Source organism: Pocillopora verrucosa, chromosome 7 (assembly GCF_036669915.1).
Source record: "Pocillopora verrucosa isolate sample1 chromosome 7, ASM3666991v2, whole genome shotgun sequence".
Taxonomy (NCBI): domain Eukaryota; kingdom Metazoa; phylum Cnidaria; class Anthozoa; order Scleractinia; family Pocilloporidae; genus Pocillopora; species Pocillopora verrucosa.
Genome location: NC_089318.1, coordinates 9,018,874 through 9,036,539, shown reverse-complemented (window position 1 = coordinate 9,036,539; position 17,666 = coordinate 9,018,874). Strand labels below are relative to the sequence as shown.

The 17,666-nt window shown below is 37.4% G+C and overlaps 1 protein-coding gene across 9 annotated transcripts in view; it reads right to left on the bottom strand.

Annotated features, from left to right (window-relative positions):
• The window catches only part of LOC131771725 (uncharacterized), a 34,332-nt gene that overhangs the window by 6,170 nt on the left and 10,496 nt on the right, over positions 1–17,666 (bottom strand). For 6 of the 9 annotated variants that reach the window (XM_066169979.1, XM_066169978.1, XM_059087571.2 and 3 more), the window contains 6 exons: positions 16,562–16,859; positions 12,799–12,918; positions 9,990–10,133; positions 3,086–3,179; positions 1,504–1,650; positions 93–169 (listed from right to left, as the gene is read on the bottom strand). In XM_066169979.1, the coding sequence (XP_066026076.1) occupies positions 93–169; positions 1,504–1,650; positions 3,086–3,179; positions 9,990–10,133; positions 12,799–12,918; positions 16,562–16,859 (880 nt within the window). Of the gene's footprint in view, positions 1–92; positions 170–1,503; positions 1,651–3,085; positions 3,180–9,989; positions 10,134–10,859; positions 11,159–12,798; positions 12,919–13,020; positions 13,135–16,561; positions 16,860–17,003; positions 17,142–17,666 lie in introns of those variants that run through there. The other 3 variants (XM_059087576.2, XM_059087577.2, XM_059087578.2) reach the window with 3 other exon arrangements.

Sequence of the window (17,666 nt, the reverse complement as noted above, 5' to 3'; positions counted from 1 at the left end):
GATATTGAAAGACGACGTTTTATTAATGGACTAATAAGTTTGAAATACTAGTTTATTCATTAGGATTTACAACCATGGAGTGCGAATCTTACCTCTTTAAGAGTCCTTAAACAAGAGAGATACTTCTTTTCTGTCTCTAAGATCTCTTTAGCAACCTGATATCTCTTTTCTGTATTGGAAAACAAAACACAGACAAGTTGGCTGAATGGTATTTGAAGCAGACACGTAAACAACTTTGTCATGTCTCCAACCAATGATTAATCGTCTGGAGGTTTACTGAGAATACATTTTTAATTTGGTAGCAGTTATTTTACATGATAAATAAAAAAAATGAACACACCAATAAAAATAATAATTATAACAGTAACAATGATAATGAAGGATAATGAAGAAGAAAGGAGGAAAACAAACGAACAAAAAAGCAGAGCAAAAACACCGAACAAAAAGTTTAATAATTAGTTTACATAGGTAATCAAATACATTTCCGGCTTATGATTAAGTGTGGGACAAAATCTTTGTGGGAAAAAGTACTAACGAGCTTTCTTAAGCTCCCACCATGTGTTACTTTAAGTGGTTAAAATCTGATGAATCTTCAACTTTGCCATAAGATTTTTCATAAGTTTCTTAGAACGACGCTTGCGATGCACATGCTATATTACCAGTCTTTAGTAGAGGTGCTTGTTTGAACAGTTCCTCGTAAATTTTTTAGAACAATGCAATGTAGGAGATATGCCTTGAAGATAAATCATTAGCTGTACAACAGATGTTGCAATCAAATTTAATCAAAAGTTATCATGAAGGAAATTAATGACAGACATATAGGCAAACGGATGTAGACGTACACTCATACAATATAAGTAAGCTAAAAAAAAAATAATTTATTAGGTGAATTTGTGCATTCCTTCCCTCTCCGGGGAACGATTAGTTTAATTAGTTAGTTTACAGAGCAACGTTAGTTCGTCACAGTTGTTTTTTTCCTAATTCATCTTCTAGTGGCGTTTGGTCGCATTTTACGATGTTTCCTAATAAACTGCAAAAACAATTTTTTTTCTCAAATCTGTGTTCACTTGAGTGCGAGTTTCTTTGCACTCATTCAGGGACTCTTTGTTTACTACACGAACAGTTGAACATCTTTAAAACGATGAACCTGTGACAGCGAAAAAATTCTGCCCTTGGAAATCTAAGTTTCAGGTGAGGGGATGGCGCAAATTGGCGCAGCGTTTGTTTGAGTAATAATACTGTTCACGGGCATTCAACATCACGCCGACATCAAGCCAGGCCGTTGTAGAAAGTTTGCTGTTGGAGAGAGGAAGACGCAAGTAAAAGCCTATACATCACACTTATTTTCCTGAAAATTTTGATCTCCAAAGGTTTGGTGGCTTCTTATCTCAAGAAATTAAGAAAGAAGCCATTTGACTAACGCAACGATCGTGGTGATTCTACAGCTCCTTTCTCTCGACATCACCCATTTGGCACAGAATGGAGTTTATGAGGCATACATACCGTCTTTCTTGGTTCGCATACTGGATGCCTGGAAGGTAAAAGTGTTTCTTCTTTCTCTCGTTCTTGGAGGTTGGTCGACGCAGGCTGGAAGGACTAGGTTGGCTAACAATTCATGCTTGGCTTTTGCTTGAATACTAAGATGATTATCTGTGAAAGAAGACAACATGGGATTCTACTTGACCTTTGGATATATGAGCTCTCTTAGTGCGCATGCTTATCGAGATCGGCCCGATGCATGGTTAGATTCAAGGTTAACCAAAGTGGAGTAAAAAACAGTTAATATGGCTCTAAGACTCTGCGTGTGTTCCAAACGTTGCGTGATTTTCTTCAGATGATTGTACCTATCTGCTTATTCTGCATCATTAGGGTCAAATCATCGCCTTGTACACAAATCGGCGAGTGTTGTAAAAGTTATTTCAAATAAAACTTCAAAATATCGCAAATCAAGAGAGTATCTGTCTACCTTCACTTGACTGAAAACAATCTATTGTTTCTCTCCTATGGATTCTGAAGCCGATCGAATATCACTTCCAAGATTTTTCTTTAGTAATATTTTTTCATTCTATTCATTTCAATCGCAATTTCACGGAATAATTTAGATTAAAAGAAAAGTTAATCTTGTTTCCTAGAGAGCGATGATATTAACCCAAGCCACGATGTGTTAATTAACACACCTCGAATGTAGCATACTGAATAAAAACATATGAAACAATAATGACTGATCTAGAACAGTGCTAAATGACAACGGCAACACGTGAAATAAAAACACGAGATCACGCAAGTTGTCGTCGCTTAAAATTGCCTCCTCACGGATTTTCGTGATACTAGCCGCGAGAAATCATTTGCGGTCATGAAATATTTATCGTAATTCCCTGTCTATTGCTATTGGATTTTGATAAACAATCATAGACCGCCACCCTCCAAAAACACAGTGTTGGATAGGAAAGGGTTCTTAGGTTTCACATTCTTCGATAGAAAAAAAAATGTAGTGAAGTCAACGTTGACAAAATCACACCACGAGACCATAACGCGCGCGAAGAGGCATTTCACAAAATAATCTTGAGTGTGCTCGAGTAAGTTACATGTAACACACGAGACCATAACAATTATTGCCAACATTCCTTCGATCTCCTTCCGACGAGAAGACGTTTTTCCCTTAATGTACATCAATATCGTTCATGTTTACTTACAATTTTAAAATATACCGTCATTTTCTGTTGGATATTTATCAATATTTAGCTACGGAGGCAATGTTTTAAGAAGGAGGATCAGTTTAATGATTTTGTGTTCTTGTAGTTGCCAAATAAGTCACGTTTGTTAGTCGATTCAGAAACCGAAGAAATCCAAACTGATTAAATTATTTTGAATTGAGTGAATACAATGATTGTTACAGTGTCTTTCGTGGGAGAACTTGTCATAACCTTGAAACCAGAAAACGTGTGGTTCATAACTTAGGGACATAAATCAAAACAACTTTGCCTGATCTTCTAAATTTTTTTGTTGTATTTCTTAACAATAGCTGTACGCTCGCAGGCTTGCAGAAGAAAATGTCCAGAAAGAGAACTTAACCCTCCATTCTTACCTGCGCCGGCAGCTCTTGATGATTTTCTTCTCAATCCCACTGGATATGCCACTTGCGAATTTCGTCGTCTTGCAATGACGGTAAGAGCTGGTGCCTGAAACAGAATAAATTAATGTCACCATGTGATTCAGTATATCGTGTACAACGGATGCGTGGTATATCGCGGCACACTGATCACAAAACAGAAACGGATGTAATTGGCGGAAGTCAGTTCACAGGGTGATTGCGATCATTAGGCTGGAAATGGATACTTTTTGTTTGAATGGTCCATCTTGTCCCCGATTCACTTGGTTTCTTAGATAAGGATTGATATTGTTAACATATTTTGACCATTAAGTAATGACTTCAAGCCGTTTTACTGTGAAAGGGTTAAGTGACCACCCAACCGTTTACAAGTAGACTACCACATCGTAATCCAAAATTTAATTTACGAGCGCAAAACCTGAACAATCTGTAAATTGAATTTTCAAATAGCGGGTTATTTTTACCAGATAGGTGCTGCAACGGTAAATTTGATTTTTAAAGTTTTCAATCTGAATAATTCCGGAAGATGCTTATACAATAGGGAATGAAAAACGATGGGTGAATTCAGCAGATGCAAAACAAACGGATAGGTAAATGAATAAAGAGGTAAGTTTCTAAAGAAACTGCAGTGCTGCGTCGATGGGAGAGTATAACAGCATAATTTAGTGTTAACAACTGAGTTGAAAACGTAAATAGGCCATCGTAAAGAGTTTAAAGGCTGACGTTTCGAGCGTTAGCCCTTCGTCAGAACAATTGAAGAAACTGAAAATGGGTTTATATACGCTATTGGGTTTATTATATGCTATTGATGGGAATATGGTGACGAGAAAACGAGAGTAAATTTGTTGAATAAAAAGCTCTCGTTGATACCGTGGGGATTAACGGTGCCGATTTGACAAATAAATTTATGTTCTAGAGTTTTTCGGCTCTCCGAACCGCCTAGGTGTAGGGAAAGGACGCAAACTGCCATATGCTGTTTTGGATGAGGGAGATTAAAGTGTCTTCCGACTGGTTTGGATACGTCACATTCATTTCTTTCCACGTCGTAAGGTGTTCTCGGAACGGAGAAGTAGTCATAGTATTGGATGGTATAAAATGCATCATTATGATATTGCTTTTTAAATCCCAGAAATAAAAAGAACGCTTTCGTCTTTTAACATAGTGGGAAAATTATTTTGTGGAAGAGGTTGGAACACTGCATGACGCCACGTTTTGATGGTTTTTGGGCGCCATTTAGTCTACATTTTAAATTCAGTTTGTTTAGCTATAATTAAGGAGCAATATTAAATTCCCATTCAAGGAAATTTCTGTTTTGTCAGCGAGCTCTTGCTACAAATTTAAAATCCATCGATTCGTTTATTTTAAAGTGACTTTTCAAAAGTAATGCTTTGCGTGCAGTGAATGACGAACCATGCATGAACAGTTTTAGGTCTTTAACATGTTTGAAACTGCGAAAAAAAACCTATTGCAATTCTGATCGAAACACTTAGAATAATTCATTACAATATATAATGTAATATTCGTACAAAATACGGCAACGATGCATGTTTTCGAATAACATACCGATCCCGAGTCAATGAAAGAATCGTCCTCAATTCCCAACATCGGTGTCCTGTTTTACAAGCCACTGTCTGCCTCGTTGTTTAATTTAATTTCACGATATGAATACTTAGTTAGAATCAACCACAAAATAAATCTCCTATTAATCTTGTAATCGTTCGCCTCTGAGCTGTTTGTCGCTCCGTATCCAACAGGATAACCACAGAGTTTCACGACAAAACGATAGGAAGAGCTAACACATCTAACAGACTTTCCTGTGAAAAAAACTCCGGTGTCGTCATCTCATTACCTACGGCCAATGACTCCACTGGGATGAATTTTAATATTTCCCCTTGTGGCACTTGAAGTTTAACGAGCATGACGTTTTCTAGGTCGCTTGACAAAGACGATTCGTCAACAATTAAGTGGCTTATACTTTTAGCAGTTGCTGAAGTGGTTCCCCAGCAACGAGTAAAAAACATATCATTGGAATAACGCGTTTGCTGAAAAACATTTTTTACTTAAATTCACCTCAACACTTTCGAAGTTTTGGGTTACAGAATTATATGAAAAGCACGTGATTTTAAGTATTGACATGCACCTTTCATAAACATGATAAAGGTCCAACCCGCGAGGTTTTTCTTAGTGTGATATTTGCCTTTTTTCTTTGTCAAAAATACGATGAAATAAATATCTGTGAATTCAAAAATATATCAACCGCTACTATTAGAATTGCGGATCAAAAAATCCATTTCCGGTAGTTACGAAGAATATAACGAGACAGTTGCTTAACGAAGATTGCTGCGATGACTCACTTTTCATGGAAAATGTATACACTTTTCCATGTTGAAAAAGTTGCTAAGCGAGAGTCATGTGAGGACTGAAAGACATCGTAAATTTTTGTTGCGAAACTTTTTCTAGAAACAGGAAATTTGTTCCTTGTGAAAACGAAATAGTTAGCTTCAAACAGTCAAAGTAGAAGTCTACTAAATATAACTTGTTGAAGAACTTGAAACACTTCTACCAGATTAGCTTATGATTATGCTTGAGTGGGAAACAGACAGAAATTAAGGAAGAAAGGTAAAATACAAACAAACAAGGAAAATAAATGGTAACCCAAACACTAAACATGATTTGCCCCCAGACACCCAATTTTACCTCTTTTAGGTCTGCAAGGTCATTTGAGGAGAAATATCTCATTGGCCTAGGAGCTTTGCATATGTTTCTACAGTATGTATTAAATGTCATACCAAGAAAATAAACTTGTTCGTGACAGAAATAGCTTGGAATTGGTGTCGTGCAATTCTTACTAAAGAGTTGAATGAAAATAAGTACTAAGTGCTTATGAGCTACTTAGCTTTAAATTATGCTATCGACAACCATACATTACATAACATTGAATAAAGTGAGTAAGTTTCTACAGAAATAGTAGAGCTGCGTCGGTGGGAGAGTATAACAGGGTAATCTAGTATTATCAACGAGGTGACAAAGTAAATTGGCCACCGTAAAAAGTTTCAAATGCAAAATATTGCGTCGATATTGAAATGGTTAAAGGCACTGCAAATTTGCATACACGTTTTTATGCACGTGCAAGGTAATACAATAGAGAACAGTATTACAATACAGAATTTACGTGCACACAAATTAGAGTTGAAAACCTTATCACAAGCTCATCGGTTCGTTAGCAAATTTTACTAACAATTTCAGCAACTGTTATATGGTCGTTTAAAGAGAATAAAGAAAATTGTACACATCTCAAGAGAAATAAAGGTTATCAGTGATGTGAACAAAGTTATCGAGACCTTGGAAGTAAATAGTTTTAGATCCTGCTACAAATTTATTCAGTAGCATTCATCATATCTATCTCACATAATGTGTCCCTTTTTCCTTCTTATCAAATTGTTCATTTGGTTTTCTGTTTGTTTGCTTGTATACTTTTCTTTTCAATTCCTGTCTTTTTTCCCGACTTAAAAGAAACCGAAAAATTAATCTCTAATCTCTACAATAATTTCCTTTGCCATTTTGTAGACTTGACTCAAAAAAAAAGATTAGCCATTGCTTAAGTAGTTTATGGTCCAGCAACAAATGTTTTCAGAAGCATTTATCATATCTATCACATATAATGTTTCCCTTTTTTCCTTTTTATCAATCTTTTTATTTGGCTTTCTGGCTGTTTGCTTTAGTACTTTTATTTTTTGATTCCTGCCTTTTTTCCCGACAAGGAAAAGACTGACAGCGTTAATCTCTAATCTCCGTAATAACTTTCTTTGCCATTTTGTAGACTTGGCTCAAAAAAGCAAAAAAAAGATTAGCAATTACCTAAGTGGTTTAAGCTCTTGCAACAAATATTTTCAGAAGCATTCATCATATCTGTCCAACGTAATGTTTCCCTTCTTTCTATTTTATTAACCTTTTATTTGGTTTTCTGTCCATTTGCTTATGTACTTTTCTTCTATCGATTTCTGTCTTTTTTTCCTCGATTAGGAACAAACTGACGGCATTAATCTCTAATCTCCATAACAATTTCCTATGCCATTTTGTAGACTTAGCTCGGAAAAAAAAAAGATTAGCCATTATTTAATTAATTTCCCAAATTTCGGTCGTGTTTGCCTATCAAGAGCGGTTCAGAAAACACCTCTGTTTCCAAAAGCTTTCAAACAATTTAAAAAAAATTAACTTTTTCTATCTTATTCTGCTTGAAAATTCACGATGCTCTAGACCAGTGACTCCATACTTTGAAAAGTCTTTGTCCCATGGGCCACTTGACAATGATTGGAACGCGATTCATAAAAAAGCGTAAGATTAGTTCTCTTTACGAAGTACTAAGTTACATAACACCAAAGATTTCTAAACTTTATTCATAGGTGAACTGCAGTATGTTTCGGTGCCAAGAGACAGCTTTGCACCCCTTCTCCTGTAAATAATTTTTTTTTCTTTAAATAATATGATACTTTAAACGTTCGCCCCTTAGTTTTGTTATGTGCGGATAACGAAGACAATTAAAGGAATCCAGCCACAGAAACTGACCAAAAAAAAAATCTGTGGCTGTTAATTTGTTGCGAAGCTTGAGAAACGTAGGTAGCCAAGGCAAGGTTTTGGAAAAGTCTGATTGCTTAATCTGCAAATTTTCCCAGAGTAATCAACAGAACGGTGTTAGAATGGAGCACCTTAAAATTATGAGTACAATTTCGCAAGTCTTCGTAGAACAGAGACGTTTTTTTTTTCCACGGCTGTAGTAGAACGAGACTACAAGACGAATTTTTTCTACTTAAGAATCATTTGTCCTTTTCATAACCTTAACACGAGCATATAGGTGCTTGTGCAAGTCCAGGTCTTTTCAGTTGAAATGAAAGATGATGAGAGCTCTAAGCAAATAAGATAAATAGTACGATCTCTGCTTCAAGCACTGGAGAGAAACTTGTGTGAGATGTAGAAACCTTCCAACTGACCTTAATCTGCAACAGCTGTGTTCAGCTCTGTTATTTTAATAACTGAAGTCTAATGTTATTCCCGCTATTCTGAGCGCGAGTTAATTCGAACAAGTAAAATAATTTCGTCACTATACCTGTTCTTCTGTGAAGATTGCTTCCCTTAAAATTATCAACTCGAATAGCCATTTCGCTAAGTCGCTGGTGAAGTGGCCGATGAACGGCAAGTGAATTGTCTCTGCCATAGCAGACGACGTGATTATCGGTGAAGGATCATAGCAGCCCTTTCCATGCACATAAATTCGAATTTTTATGTCCATTCTCCTTTTATGTTTATTTGATCCCCTAAGAATGAAAACCAAGACAACGCACCTCCCAAGAGAGCTCTTAAATATGTTCAACGCAAATTGCAGTCGCTGTTTACTCAACCGAAGTGACAATTATTTGTAGACGAAAAAGAAGATATAATAAACAATGTACGTGAAAAGCTGAAAGACTTAAACCGCCAGCTTGACGTCAAAGCGCCTTTTTCAGCTGGATGAGGTAATTTGAGTTGGAGACGCTGAAACTTAAGCGAAGAAACTTGTGCTTCTTTTTTGGGATCAATTGAGAAGATCCGGTTTAGAAAAGACTCGTGGAACTTGATTATGGACAGAACCCGAGAAGAAGAAATTGTCAAAGTTTTAAGAGGAAGTGGGGGATTGATGCTGCCTACTGTGAAAAAAGTAGGTACAATTTGATTAAGTTGAAGGAAAAGCAGTAGTCAAAAATAAAAGGAAAAAACTGGAATTTCCTGTCCGTAGTACTATTTTGAATTTAGAGAACAGCAATTTAAGAAAAAAACTCAGCCGAACTAACTAGAATTCACTCTTGTGTTTTTGAAATACGATTAAGCTCCAAACGGTCACATGAAACTGAGAAGATATTTTGCTCTTTTTCGCGTGCCCTCTGTCCCTCAACTGAGTTCTCTTGTAAACATAGAATGCCTCTGCCGTTAGCAATAATAGATTATTCAGCCGTTTGCAAAAGCTTGCGTTACAGAAGCGAAAGATAATTTTTATAGAGCGGCAGTTTGAGTGCAGCCCTCGTATTTATGCCTAAGTATGTGGTTCATCGGACGTTTTCTGAATGCTACGACAACTCACGTATGTCAATTGCCCAGCCACATCCAGGTAAGTGTCTAGGCAACGTAGTTGTACAGTTCATTATTTTGTGCTTTCTGAGTATGAACTTTGCAGAGTTTGATACTTTGAGGATTTTGCATCCGGATATGATAAATTCCCGTTTGACACCCTCGACATGTTCACGTTTCTTGGGGAGTTCCGATACGCCCCCTTTTGGTGAAACGTGACCAGTCTGTAGATCGAATTCGTTAAAACATTTAGCTCCGAAATCCCGTAATAAATGTTCATGTTGACTAAAGCAATCAAAAAGGCAAGAGACCACGAAAAAAATCAAGGTTTTTTTCATTAATTGGTCATCTTTTTACGTATTTCACTTAATGAAACAATCAACCTTGGCAGAATTGTTTTAGGTCACACACTCATGTTTACCGTATTTACTGAAATAGAATCAGCCCCCGAATGAGCGCCCTTTGAAGCAAAATTATTCCTTGACACTCCTGGTCAAGTGTTCTCTTCATTTTACCATAAATAAACTTCAGCGAAATAGTACGTTAATCTCGTCCGATTATCAATAAGTTTCTTCAATTTTACAAATTTAATTTGTTTGGCTCTTCAAAGGCCAAGAATCGCTAAGTTTAATTTGGTCAAATTCAAGACCGTATCCCTCTACCATTTGGCCATACCATAGTTTTTCAGACCGGGTTATCTTTCCCCAGTGAATATGATGAAGAAATAATGAATTAAAAAACCCCAGCCCGTTTTTAAAATCTAAGTAAGTTCCATACAAACCTCACTTCCTCTTCTATTGATACGCCGGGGGGCCACCGCCACACTTGCTCTACGATTTGTAGGCATTGCCATCTGAGTGCGACCCGGACGGTAAGCAGGCGCCGAGATCTTGCGCCGTGGAAGAGGATCATGATGTTTTATTGGCTGAAAAAAAATTATTATATTTTTTTTTTTTAATTCATCATGCAGAGAATAAAATGAAGTGTAGTAACAAATAACAAATTAAATCAGGAAATATTTGTTTACGAGCAATCATAGAGAGTGTTTTTCCAGGTGTTATACTCATCTTAGAGAAAAAGGAAAAAGAGCTTGGCTGTAATAGCCGATTGCAAGATCCCATTAAATACCTGTCTGTTGTCTATGTAATCAAAACCTAGAAAGGTTAGAGGCACTGGATGAAATTATAGTTCTATTGTATTTGACCTACATTTTTATCTTTAAAAACATGCAGAAGGCAATTTACTTATCTACGTTTGTCAAAGTTCCATGGATTATTCACTAATAACACTCGTATTAAATAGGCGGGACCATGTCTTAACTCATATTTGGCTACAAATCAGAGATAATGGCATGAGACAGGGAACACATTGCCTGATATTTTAAAACCTGCGTCTTCAATTTCGCTTTCTCTCTTCTTCGATAATTTTCGCAGATTAACTCCTCCAGATCATTGACTTGTTTAAAAGAGTCAACTTCGAAACAGAATAACGTTACACAGTGGTTTCCTGTCGTCTCGCTGAATTCTTCAAAGGCTATTCATTTACAAAGAAATGTTTTCATCTCTGTTCTCTTTATCGATTCTAAGACAAAAAGGCCACTCGACGAACTCTTAAAAAGAGTAAACAAAAATCACCACTTTGATTTTTTTACCTGCAATTTTGAAGGGTCCGATGCAGATCTCGACACATGAGGCCTCGGATGGCTTTGTCGACGGCGAAGCGAGCTCATTATCACAGATGTAACAAGGAAGGAAACTCTGAATTCACCGTAGACACTTCTAAGCAATTATACTGTAATTCGAAAGGTGCCAATTGAGCGGCAATCGCGACAAACAATCACACCGTCACTGAACTATTGAACACATTTGCGTTCTCCCAGGACTGAAGCGCTTTGTTTCATTTTTAGTAACTCGAGTCGAAGTTCCTTTGAAAACAAGTTCGAATGACGTGAACAATGACACCACTCTCTGGTTTTAAATGAATCGCTCACTGACCTAAAAAAAACATGAGGGGTGACAAAGGAATTCGCCAAGAGAGTATATGCTGTCAAGATAGCGTTTTTTTGGCCCTCCTGACACGTCATGAAGCACGCAAAGTTTACTTAGGGTGATGCACAGTTTGTTTAGCAATCGACACCAGAGTGGACCAACTTTCCGAAAAGAAAAGGAACAAATATGTAATCAGTAAGTTCCAGGCCGGGTCAAATCTTAAGTTTCACGCCGACTTTGATTGTTAAACCAGAAAGAACGTCCTTTGGAAGGCTAACACCAATTGCATCTGACTAGATATGAAATCACAGAGATATGTCTTTCAAACAGGTAAAAATAGATTGGCATACCGTTTGGGATATCACATCATGTCATAATAGGAGGTCGAAACCTTACTCAATATACTGGAAGGACGTGCCGTACCGTGGATTGTTTCATCTACTTCCATCGACTAGTATCATTTGATTCATACCCTCTTGTTTTTGTTATTTTCCCAAAATATTTTTTTTTTCGCTACATGATGATTCTCGCACGTAAAATTAGACGGAAAGGTAAATTTTTCTCTAACTATACTTCCTCTCAGCAAGAGTTCAGCATTGCAAATCGATTCCCGACAGGACCTCGTTTCACCTATTAATTACAGGAAGTCATAAACATAGAGAAGCTCTGATAACACTTGAGGACCTCAAGTAAGTGAGCTTTTTTCATAAGTTCACATTCTTTCAGTCGTATTCATTTGTTTATTTGTTTTGTATCGTCGCGTCGCTGCATTTGAATAACTGCACTTTTGAAAGCATTTCTCGCATAACTGATACTAATTAATCAGCCTAAGGTCGATCACGAATTAAAATTCTACCTCCTCAGTTGCTCGTTTTATCGATTGCACAAGAATTGTTGCTTTTACATCTCGGTTGAAACCCACCCATTGCAAGAGACTCGGATATTCCAAGACGACTTCCTCGTACATGCTTCGCGCAACATTGCTTTCCAACCCACGCGCTTTGTTTTTTCGTGACGTCACTAAGAGTCTGTGTCATTTCTTCCGCCACAATAGACGAGGATAGCGTTCCGTGTATTTCAGAGATATAAATGCGAATTGACTAGTACGATTTTGCTCTCAGTTCATTGAAAAAAATCAATCAATGTTGTTAGTCATCGCCTCGATAATTGGTCAAAAATTGGACACATTTCGTCTAGCCGCCTTCCGTGCCCACTTCGATCATTCCGTCAACATACGTTAGGGATTATCTTTAAGCCACTTTCAAATAAAAGTAAGTCAATAATGACGAATTCAATAACATTGAGAGGTGTCACATAGGCTACATCTATGGTCATTGTGCATGACGGCTTTGTTTCGTAATTTAGCGCGATAGAGTTGTTTTAATGATTAAGAGCAGTTATTTTGGAAAAGTGAAGACTAAATAATAAACATTGTTGCATAAACATCGTTCACACGTTTTGTCTTTCATCGCCCTTCTTGGGTTTATAAAGATTGGTGGCACCTGTCGGGGTCGACTGCACTTCATCAATGAGACGGCGTAGTGATGGACTGTTTGCAATCATTTAAACAGAAATTACGGTATTAAAACTGCGTTTGCTCACCGTAATAGTCCATTCGTAAGCAGTGTCCCTTGACTCACTGTCACTGCTGGATTCTTTTAACCTTTCTTCGTTCACGACGGGCTCCTTTGGATCGTTATCTTGCGAACGCGGGTACTGTGTCTATAAGAGAATTGAAAATTGCATGATTTATCCGAAGAGGTTAAATGCAAATGTACTTAAAACTCGACCGCTAATTAGTTGTGAATCAAAGCAAAAAAGCACCTGCATTCTTTTTGAAATAAATTTTGAAAATTAATTCAAATTTGCAAAGGAAAGTATAGGCGACTTGCGAACACACATTTCGAGTTGTGCGTCCTCGAACGAAATTATTATGGGAGTGTAGTGAAAATATTCCTTTTCATCACATCCATTAATGATGACGTGATGGGAGTCACAGGCCATTGTCTCTAAGCCCTGAGGCTCCAATCATATCAGCGTAGAGTTTCTGTCACCGGAAGAACAACTTCAGTTGTGCTTTGAAACCTGAAAGTCACGTACATCCACCCAAAACAAGAACAGATTCAAGAACTTTCTCATATTCAATTGACAATTTTGGTTCGGATGATAGGGTTTAATTTGGTGGAGAGGATGCTCTTTGAAAAATTAAAAATAGGTAAGTTGTGTTTATTTAGCGGCAAACTGATGAGTGACTTATTGTATCCAACAGCTAAGTCATTAAAGCAATCGCAGAGGGTTAATTTTATCTATATTAAAGATTCCTTGGAGCTCGACCGATGCCTCAGTTGGGACAGACATCGGTTGGGCGCAAGTATGACAGTGGATAAGATTCCCCACTCGGTATCCCCTCGTTTCGTACTCACAAACGTTTCGTACTCAGTCAATTCGTGCCCAGATACAAATATACCCAGTTTATATTGGTTTATGTCCGACCCATAGGTCGATTCGAACCCGTCTCAACATTCATAAAGTAACGATCAAATCCCAGGAGATCTCATGAAAGACCTAGGCCTAACGAGTAAGCGCTTAAACGCATATTGAATGTTGTGTATACAATGTCTGTTGACTTTGTTAACAATAATAGCTAATTAGTGCCTCGCGCAAGGTAGGTGTGATTTTTGTTTTACTTTAAACGTACTAAATATGGAAAGATATTTAATTATATGAGCATGAAACAATTCAGCTCTTGGCGAGGTACGAATCGACTAAGTAAGAGACGTCCGTGGGTGCGAAAAGACTGGTGAGCTCTCGCTCAGTCTGGAAAACTTTAGGAATTACGCTTATTTTTAAAGATAATGAAATTGAAAATTGCCCTAGGGTTATCTCTGAATGAAAAGTGCAGGTTTTCGGTGTAACACTGAAAGGAAAGATTTGTCCTTAGCTCGTCTGGCTCGTAATCAGCCGAATTCCTCGTCATGAAGTTACATAAAACTAGTCAGTAATTTTATTTCGCCCCTTTGCTATGGTTTGCTGGTCTACTGTATGTTACCTTCAGCACTGAGCCAAACTACCGTGTTCCCTTCCCCAAAAAGGCCCCCACCCCTAAGGTCATGATGTCAAACCAAGCGCCCTCCCCCCCCCCCCCCGTCCTTCGCTTTCTCAAACAGTAGGGATACAAGGAAAACCTGGTTCTATTGCCACTTTATTCATAACTCTTCAAGCTTCAGCTAAAGCGGAATCAGCACCTTCAAGTCATTTCCAAAAGTCAAAAATTTTAAGTAAGTCCCTGGGCCTTAGTCTGGAGGAGAAATACGGTACGCTGAAAGTTCTCTACCAACTTGAGACCTTCCTTTCTGCTCCGCGCCTCATCAACAAACTTTAAAAAAATGAACAAACAAACAAAGCAAAACCTCTATCTGTCCTCTTCCCTTTCTCTCTTTTAAGGGTTTGTAATCTTATAATCATGACAGCTTAAATAATTTTCTAATAACGAGATTACGCTTCTAGGTAATAAGATCATGCTTTGTAGGAGACATGTGATCTCATTCCTCAAATGTGACATCTTCTCACCCGCCTTATCGACTGAAAGGCAATGCAACGATTTATTGACTTGGAACACCCTACAGTCACAAAAATTTATGATGAGTTCGATAATTAATTAATTTTTAATAATGTCTCCTCGCAATTGTTTATTCAATGACTTAAAGCTGAACACCTTCCAAATTTTTTACTAGCTATTCCAATATAGAAGAATGTAAGAAATCATCCTACACTAGACTGGTCGAAAGCAAAGCACTTTGGCGCGATCCCTTGAAACTGTTACAAGTGGTAGTTAATCCTATGAAGGCAAATTGCTCTTGGTTTATCCATCTAAGCCTCTTAATGTCCTAAGAAGCTTATATCAACACCAGTTATTTCAACAGAATACAGCTGCCATAAATCTCCCAAGAAACAAAAACTAAAAAGAGTACAAAGGTTTTCTTTAGTTACTCGAATCTGATCCACGGACCCCCACTGCGACATAGAACTAACAACTAAAACTCTATAAAAGTAAGACAAAGGTGAAATGAGAATCTTTTATTACATTCGTTTAAGAGCTTACGTCTTTTATTCTTGGCTCAGTGGTATCCACTAATCTGGAAACTTTTCACAATTTGCAAACAAAAAGAATTTCTTGTATTTCAATAGCTAATCCGCAAAGAATCTCAGTTCGCATTCCACAATGATCTCTAATTGTTTTGATTTGTAAGTTCTGCAAAGTAAACGCGTGCTTTCGGAGCGGAACAATTGTCTGAGGTTCTAAATCCTGCACCTTATACACATGTACGGCAATGATGACAATAAAGCGGCTCTATTTTGGTAATCTTAGAAACTGTGAACGGTTTCGAAAAGAGATGCGATTGAACCTCAGTGTTTAAGTAACAAAATCCTCTACATATAACTATGGTCAGACAAATCCCAAGATTTATAGTGTTCAGAACGCGCATCAGCCCTATGTCCGTAGCTAAGGAACTCTTGTCTGTGAATTTACAATAGTTGACGAGAAATACAAAGCAGTTTGTCTGTATAGATTTGGTTTCTTCCACCTTCAACTCAAAGGAACCTATAATTGCTTGACATTCTGGCGCCTTGAAGCTTTACCAAAATAAAGGTAACATTCCTTTGGTTAATTACGAGGTAATGCCCCTTTTTTTCATCAGTTTTCCAGAATTTCCAGATAATAGTGGCATCAGAACGAATGATGCATTTTTACAGTTTGGTCATAAGTGCGGTAATGAGATCATACCATTGCGTAGCAGAACGACGTCGAGAAACTGTGGCTCTGCGCAAATAACTTTTTTTTTTTAGTGGCTCTAAAAATTCGCTCTTATAAGGAAGGTTAATCGCGAAAAAGATGTAGATTATCAGCCAATGTGTTCCAGACTAGACAATCTTAAGTACTTGCTATTAAGCCTAATTGTCAATACAAGAGGGCTTACATGGTACATTTATGAACTAAATTAGTACCGCCGATTAGCAAACAACCCTTCGTGTAAGAGAATTATATTTTGTACATCTAGCCGAATCTTTATCGAAAGTTTTGTATCCATGTTATATCTCAGTTATGTTCAAAAGTCTTCAATGATGCTAATATATCTCGCTGAGATGTTGTTTACATACCAACCTGAATGGTTAATAATTTTCATAACGATCTAAGTACCACGTCTAATACAATGGGTATTCAGGCTACTTGTGCAAAGTGAGACCCTATTATAACCTTTTGAAGCTAAAATATTCGCTTTGGTTGAAATTAACCAACTTGTAATTAAAATAAACCAAATTAATGAGGTGTAAGTGAAACTGCCATCGTCATTAATAAGTTTACCTTGTCAGGAATATCTTTACTGAATCCTTGCTCAGTCACGGCCTTGCAGTTTTCTTCAACGTTCTCATCTCGATAGGGGTCATTGTATTCATTCGTATTCTCACATGAAGCAAGGTCTTGATGAACTCTATGTGCAAGCAAGGATGCACGTCTACGAAATACCCAAAGCAAGTCTGTGGGGTCCGTGTGCGAACGACGAAGAGGTCGTGTGCGTGAAGATGGTTTGTCAGGTTCAAGTGTTCCTTTGTCACTAAGATGTTCCAAGGATAGTAATTCCGTTGACTGGTCACCCTGAGATCTAAGATTCAATAATTCAACACGATCAGAGACCAAAACAAGTGAGTAAAGCTTGAGTCAAAAGAGACTATCCCTTAGTAAGTAGATGGAAACTTCAATGATATTTCTAAAATGTTAATAATGTCTGTAGTCTTCGCGATATTACCTGAGCTCAACGAGTGATTTACTGCCTGTTGTATGAACGGCAACAACATGTAACATTAAAAGATTTGACATGGCCGATTTAAAAATTTCAACTGTGTTCACGTACAAGTAAATAAACTATCCTGTAAAAAGGGAAGATCGGAACAGCTACAAAAGTGTTCCCGAGTCACAAGACTATTTTATGATAAAAGGCCAGACCGGTCAATTGTTTATATGAGCATTCTGTTTTTCACATGACTGACGTCATGAACGCGACCTGTTTTCAATGGGACCTCGGAGGGTATTGTTTTGCCATAGATCTGTACCGCAACTGTAGACGAAAAAGTGTTATGATATTTCAACAGACTTCAAAAACACCTAAATTTTTTCACGCACCACCATTAGGCCGAGAGATTTTCTTCATTACTTTCGAGTTGACATCCCCCTTTCAAATTACCAGACGAATTTTTCTTCAATAAGCAAAGTAGGGTTGTGAGGCCATTCACACAAACCAAAACAACTAAGCGGAAAGTTAAAATCTTCGAGAGAGTAATCCAAAATGTTCTTGATTGAATACTTCATTTTCCAATTCTTCAATGAACGAATTTTTTCATCTCGACCAATTGTAAATAATTTTTCCTGTTTACCAAGATGTTATGAACAAGTCAATTATGCATGTTTCGTA